The sequence below is a fragment of the Camellia sinensis genome, chromosome 10 (assembly GCF_055761805.1).
Source record: "Camellia sinensis isolate YWXY chromosome 10, ASM5576180v1, whole genome shotgun sequence".
Taxonomy (NCBI): domain Eukaryota; kingdom Viridiplantae; phylum Streptophyta; class Magnoliopsida; order Ericales; family Theaceae; genus Camellia; species Camellia sinensis.
This window is the reverse complement of record NC_138970.1, coordinates 128,363,719-128,371,385: the sequence shown is the minus strand read 5'-3', so window position 1 is coordinate 128,371,385 and position 7,667 is coordinate 128,363,719. Positions and strand designations below refer to the sequence as shown.

The window sequence follows — 7,667 nt, the reverse complement described above, 5'->3', positions numbered from 1 at the left end:
ACATGGTGGTTTTTTGTGTCAGAATTATATCTTCAATGGCTTGGACAATACACTGTATAATGTGTATAGTGTTAAAATCACTGCTAAAGAACTATGAGAATCTTTAGATCTTAAATATAAGACAGAGGACGCCGATACAAAGAAATTTGTTGTCGGCTGTTTTCTTGATTTTAAAATGATGGATTCCTAGACGGTTATTAGCCAGGTTCAAGATCTCCAACTAATTCTCCATGACATATATGCAGAATGGATGGTTCTCAATGAATCTTTCCAAGTAGTGGCAATCATTGAAAAATTGCCACCATCTTGGAAAGAATTCAAGAATTATCTAAAGCATAAGCGTAAGGACATGAAATTGGAGGAACTGATAGTGCGCCTCAAAATTGAGGAGGACAACCGTGGTTCCGACAAGAAGTCAAAAATCCATGTCATGTAGGCCAAAGCAAATGTTGTGAAACATGGACAAGGGTCAAAGTTCAATAACAAGAAACGGAAGCATGATGGCAATGGTCCCAAATAAGGATCCATTAGTAAGATCAACAACAGGTTTAACCAGAGGTTCAAAGGCAAGTGTTTTGTGTGCAGCAAAGATGGACATCGCGCTAAGGATTGTCACGTTCAAAAGGACGAAGGGAGTTTAAGCAAAAAGCCAGCACAAGCCAACATAGCCTAGGATTTTTATCTTTCCGATGGAGTGGTAGACATCAATCTTGTTGCAGTAGTCTCGGAAGCAAATTTGGTGGGCAATCCAAAGGAGTGATGGGTGGATACTGGAGTAACTCGCCATATCTGTGCAGATAAGAAGATGTTCACAACCTACAAAGTGGTGGAAAGTGGGGAACAACTTTTTATGAAAAACTCCTCTACTTCAACTGTAGAAGGACAAGGAAAGATCATGCTAAAACTAACCTCGGGGAAAGAACTCACTCTTAACAATGTACTCCATGTGCTAGAGATTCGCAAGAATTTGATTTCTGGGTCATTGTTAATCAAGAATGGGTTTAAATTAGTCTTTGAATCTGACAATGTTGTACTCTCCACGAGTGGCATGTATGTGAGGCGAGGTTATATGATTGATGGGCTTTTTCAGCTCAATGTAAATATAGTTGTACCAAATTTGGCTATTAATAATAAGAACATATCTTCTGTTTATATTGCTGAATCTTCTTTTTTATGGCATGGTAGATTAGGACATGTTAATTTTAATTCTTTGCGTAAACTTGTTGCTTTAGAATGTTTACCAAATTTAGAGTTTGATCCTAATCATAAATGTGAGATTTGTGTTGAGGAAAAACTCACTAAGGCATCATTTAATAAAGTATAAAGAAGTACTGAACCTCTAAGTTTAATTCACACAGATATCTATGATTTAAAATTTGTTCAAACTAGAGGAGGTAAGAAATACTTTATTATTTTTATTGATGATTGCACTCGATATTGCTATGTTTACTTATTGAGAAGTAAAGATGAAGCCTTAGAAACTTTTAAGCAATATAAACTTGACGTTGAAAATCAACTTGGCAAAACTATTAAGATAGTGAGAAGTGACAGAGGTGGTGAGTATGATGCACCATTTGAGGAATTTTGTTCTGAACATGGTATTATTCACCAAACCACTACACCCTATTCTCCTCAGTCAAATGAAGTTGTTAAGAGAAAGAATCGAAATCTGAAAGAGATGATGAATGCCGTGTTGATTAGTTCAAGGTTACCTCAAAACTTGTGAGGGGAGGCAATTTTTTCTGCAAACTTTATCCATAACAGGGTACCCCATATGAAACTTAATCAAACACCTTATGAATTATGGAAAGGTCGGCGACCTACCTACAATTACCTAAAAGTGTGGGGTGTTTGGCCAAGGTGGCAGTCCCTAGTCCCAAAACAACTAAGATAGGACCAAAAATTGTTGATTGTGTGTTCATTGGTTATGCAAATAATAGTAGTGCATACAGATTTTAGTTCATAGATCTGAAAATCCTGATATGCACGTAAACACTATTATTGAGTCAAGGAATGAGTCATTTTTTGAACACATTTTTCCATGAATGGAAACTGAAGAGACAAGTTTAAATAAAAGAATTTTTGATACTGCTATGGGTAGTAGTGAATACCACAATGATAATGAAGCAGATGAACCTAGACATAGAAAGAGGGCTAGGATCTCTAAATCATTTGGTCTAGATTTTTTGACATACCTATTAAAAAAATGAGCCTCAAAACTTCAAGGACACAATGTCAAGTCCTGAAGCTCCATTGTGGAGAAAGGCTGTAAATAGTGAAATTGAATCAATACTGCAAAATCATACTTAGGAACTGGTGGATCTTCCACCAGGGTGTAAACCTCTTGGATATAAGTGGATATTCAAGAGAAAAATGAAAGAAAATGGTTCAATAAATAAATACAAGGCTAGACTTGTTGTTAAAGGATATAGGCAGAAGGAAGGCCTTGATTGCTTTGACACTTATTCACCAGTGACAAAAATAACATCTATTCGCATGTTGATTGTGATTACAACTTTGTATGACCTGGAAATACATCAAATGGATGTTAAAACAGCTTTTTTGAATGGCAAGTTAGATGGGAAAATCTATATGGAACAACTGGAAGGGTTTCAACTTCTCGAGCAAGAGAAAAAGGTTTGTAAACTTGTTAAATCCCTTTATGTATTAAAACAAGCTCCGAAACAATGGCATGAAAAATTTGATCACGCTATGCTTTCAGATGGTTTTAAGATAAACGAATGTGACAAATGCGTCTATGTTAAAAGCACAGCCAAAGGCTATGTCATAGTTTGTCTTTATATGGATGACATGCTCACTATTGGAAGCAATAATGACATGATTAAATCCACAAAGCAAATGTTGAACAAAAAGTTTGATATGAAAGATCTGAGAGTAGCAGATGTAATTCTAGGAATAAAAATTACTAGAACATCTAAAGGATATGCTTTATCTCGGTCTCACTATGTTGAGAAGATTCTGGAGAAATTTCAAACGCATGACGACCATCCTACTAAAACACCTGTTGACATTAGTTTTCATTTGTCAAAAAATACAGGTGCAAGCATATCACAATTAGAGTACTCTCGGATAATCGGAAGCTTGATGTACTTAATGAATTGCACTAGGCCAGATATGGCCTATGCTATAAGCAAATTGAGTAGGTACACAAGTAATCCAGGGTCCAATCATTGGAAAACAATAATTAGGGTACTTAGGTATCTAGGACATACCTAGAATTATAGCTTACATTATACCAAATATCCAGCAGTACTCGAGGGGTACAGCGATGCAAATTGGATAACGGATACTAAAGACTCAAAATCCACTAGTGGATACGTCTTTACCCTGGAAGGTGCTGCAGTCTCTTGGAAATCTTCCAAGCAGACATGCATAGCAAGGTCGACAATGGAATCTAAGTTTATCGCATTAGATAAAACAAAAGAAGAAGCATAATGGCTTCGTAATTTCTTAGAAGACATTCCAATGTGGCCTAAACCTGTGCCAGCTATATGCATTCACTGTGATTGTGCAACAGCAATAGGACAGGCACAAAATCATATGTATAACGGTAAGTCTCAACACATCCGTCGAAGACATAATACCGTTAGGCATTTGCTCTCACATGGAATAATTTCCATAGAATATGTAAAGTCAAAGGAGAATATTGCAGATCCATTGACTAAAGGGCTAGCTAGAGAGCAAGTGTACCATTTATCGAGGGGAATGGGATTAAAGCCTATTACTTAAAAGTTGCCATAATGGGAAGCCAACCTAGTTGACTGGAGATCCGAAAATCTAGGTTCAAAAAGACAACTGAATTATGGATGACTTCACGTATCACTAAGGAGGTTTACTCCTACCCATTTCTATGATAAGAAGAGTGATACCTGCAGCGTTAGTAGGATAAGCTTTGCTTTTAATGATTCTTATAGCTTGGACATCCAAGTGGGGTATAGCAAGAAACTCTTAATAAGAAATCACCTATATGAGTGTGAACTGGGCCGGTTCTGTGAGAATTAAGAGGGCTAAATTCTCTAGACCACTCATGAATTACCAGGCATTGTTCAGGGCCAAAATAAACACAACCGTGAGAACCAAATTGTGTCTGCGGATACACTATGTGTAGTCTATTTTCTTGGCTTACACAAACAGTTTAACAGTTCAAGGCATCGCATCTACTGGTTAGCCAGTAAGTCCGATAGGCTTTCACTAGAGGACATTCAAAGCCAAAAGCTACCTATCTTGATGTGGTTTATCTTCTTAATGGACTCTTTCTTTGTTTGCATCTTGTTGCAAGTCCGTTATCATGAATTCCATTCATGTGGATTGTTGGAAAATGACTTTAGAAAATCCTTATTTTTTACTAACTTTGAGCATTAATTAAGGTGGGACCCAAGCATTATTTTTAACGTTTCTAATTGGGTTAATGTCGCGTAATGAATAAAATCGTGTATTTGGTTGGTCAAAACCATTTCCGGATGAATGAGAATTCAACGCGCATTTTTCGAGTTCGTGGAATGGCTTTAGATGGGTTTCCTACATATTTGTGAAATGTTTTTGTCCCACATTGGAAACGTTTATGGATTTGCGTGGGTTTATATACTTTAGCTTGAGATACTTAGGATGGGCCCCAAAGAGAACCCAAGTTTGTGAAAGGGTGAGGTTATGGGTAAACTAGGCTAGACCCATTAGACCCAAAACAAAAACCACAGGCGCGTGCCACCGCCACCGTTCGTCCGGTCGGTTGGGCGGGTTGAGCCCGGGCTTGGGCCTGGGCGCGAGTGCGTGGTGTGAAGTTGGGTTGGGCTTGTCCGGCCCAATACTTATCTTTTTAGGTCAAAAACATTTGTAATTTATTTATTTATTTTTTATTTTGGTTTCAAAATTCAAAATAAATTGGTCCAAATTTTTTCCTTCACCCAAACAGGTCCTAACCCATCCGAACAAGTTCATACCTGTTGTATTCAAACCAGACAGATCAATATCTGTCCAAACAGTTCAAACAGGTTTTTTCTAGTTTGAATCTATCCGAACAGTTGCCTATCTGTTGGCACCTGTTCGAAAAGCCACCATTCCTTCTATATAAAGCCTGTTTCCAACAATTCATTTCATTTAATTTTCCCTTCTGATTTTCGTCATTCTTTTCCCCTTTCTATCTTCCTATTTCTGCATGAGTTCTGCATTTATTTAGGAAGAAAAAGAGAGAGTTACAACAGAGTTTTAGTTCGCTAGACTTGATTTTATAGTGCTGTAAAATCAAGTGTTAGTCGTTGCATCCTGGGAAGTAGACGCCGATAAATCTCGAAGCACTAGAGTGAGGGCGAAATCTACTTTAAGGAGATTGTGTCTAACACAAGCCTCGACTTTATTTTCTGTAAGCATTTAATTCGGAATTTAATTTATATAATTATTTTCTGAATTATTTTATTTTGTTGTTTATTTTAACTATACATTTAATTTACACACACACATCGCTGGGTATAGCAATAGGTTGACGCCACTACTTGCATGGCGTGTAACCAACCCCTTCCCAAGATCAGATTGTACGTCAACAGGACCTTCAGCACCCAAAACTCCACTTGCTTTGTCACCGACCCATCATTGACCAGTAATATGATCTTCTCAATCGGCCATTCCACCTGAGAGTTGAAACCGAACAAAGGAGATGTTACCGGGGCCAAGTCCTTGTCCTCTAACTTCATCTGCTTGAATGCATCGTAGTACATGACCTCGACCGAAATCCTTTGGTCGATCAATATTCTCTTGATGTCGAAGTCCTTGACACAAAGTGTGACAACCAAGGCGTCGTTGTGAGGGGTTTGAATTCTATCTAAGTCCTTGTTTGCAAAAGTCATGATGTCTTTGATCTCAGTCTTCCCATTTTGCACACCGGGCTGAACAGAGAGCACTTTCCTCATGTGCTCGGCCTTCTTGATCATTCCCATGAGCTCGCACACTCGCACTGGCTAGATGATACCGTGAATAACATTGATGACTCCTTGCAATGCGGTATCCAAGACAGCAAGCCCATTTGGCTTGGCTTGTCCTTGCGGGGTAGCCCTCATACCATAGTTAATATACTGGTCTAAATGCCCCCCCTGCAACCAGCTATTCCAAGTGTTGTTTCAATGGCATGCAATCCTCCGTTCGGTGCCCTCTTTCTTCATGAAAAGTGCAGCAGTATCTTGAGTTGAAGCCCCTCTGTGCGTCCTCCAATTTTGTCAGCCATCGGACATATGGCCCGCCTCTAATCTCACTAAGGATGCGATAAATTGGGATTTTGAAGACCGTTGTGATACCAGTCCGCACATTCAACTTTCTCTTGGTATCTTCCTCCTTGTCACATGGAGCATTAGCCCGGTCATTCCTGCGGCCTCTATTTTTGTCATTGCGGTCAGTTCCGCAGTGTTGCTCTCTCGCTTGATTATTAGGGTGGTTATCCTCCTACCTCACCAAGTAAACCTTCCCAGCCACACGTTTGTCTGCCACAACCGGATTTGCCTTCTTGGTTGCGGTAGTAGTGGCAACATCATCATCAACTCGAATGTGCTCGTTGATCCACTACATCAATGATTCCGTGGTTGTGGGCTGATGCATCGTGACCGAGTCACACAGTCTATGTCCGACTGGTAGACCTCGCTTGTATTGGGCGATTGCCAAATTGGTAGGGCAATCGAGAATCTTGTTGTAGGTCTCCCAATACTTGGCATTGTATGTCTTCAATGAACTACTTGACCCCATCTTGACACCCAGGAGGTGGTCAACCTCTTTCGGTGTTCGAGTATTGGTCTTGAATCTGGTGACAAAGGCTTCCGTTAGCTGCTGTCACCCTTCGATACTCCCCTCCGAGAGACTTTTGAACCACTTCAGGCCCAGCTCTCCCAAACTTGCTGGGAAGATAAGGCACATCAAGGCATCATTGCGCTGATGTCCTGTCATTACTTGCTGGTAATGACTAATGTGCATGTACGGATCCGTCTTGCCATCGTATAGCATGAACTTAGGTTGATGGAATCTGGTATGGAAGGGCGTGCTTTCAATCTCTGGAGATAGTGGGGTGGCGGTGAGTCTTGCCAAGTCTCTATCCACCAGTGCTAGAATCACCATTCTAGGTGGCAGCATGGGCACCTCCTCACTGCAACGGATTATAGGACTCAACCTTTGTAGCGGCGGCACTCTTTGGGACTCTCTGCGGTGTGCACATTCCTCCAAGACGCCCCTTAGGTCCTCTAAACGGGCAGAGTAAGAGTATCTCGACGTCGTTGACGGACGCGAGGGACGGTTGCTACTATCATGCGTACATGATCTCTCCATCGGTGGGTCGAAATCGCCAACACCGTAGCTCCTAGTGATGAAGAGGAAGGGTGTCTTCCATTGGAGCCGGCTACTTGAGTGACGAGGTTGGGTGCGTTCACTATGGTTTTCCACTCCAACAACATCCTTCCCTTTGATTTGTCGCTTTAATGTCTCCATCTCAACCGTCATCTTTCGAATGAGAGCGTTATGGTCCCTGAGTTTGTGCTTTAGGCATTGAGCGTGTGATTCTCCTTGCTGCCGATGCTCCTCAGGACTCTGCGAATGACCAATGCTCCTCGTGCATTTGTCTCGCGCGTCTCTGGGTAGCCCTCTAGAGGAGGTCTCTAGCCATCTCTTCCCCAAATTGA

The 7,667-nt window shown here is 40.6% G+C and overlaps 1 protein-coding gene across 1 annotated transcript; it reads right to left on the bottom strand.

The window, feature by feature from the left end:
* Nucleotides 1–5,456: 5,456 nt before the first annotated feature.
* Nucleotides 5,457–5,948, bottom strand: LOC114298148 (uncharacterized). The gene has a single exon (XM_028242654.2). The coding sequence runs from the start codon at nucleotides 5,946–5,948 to the stop codon at nucleotides 5,457–5,459; it is 492 nt and encodes a 163-aa protein (XP_028098455.2).
* Between the last annotated feature and the right edge of the window lie 1,719 nt (nucleotides 5,949–7,667).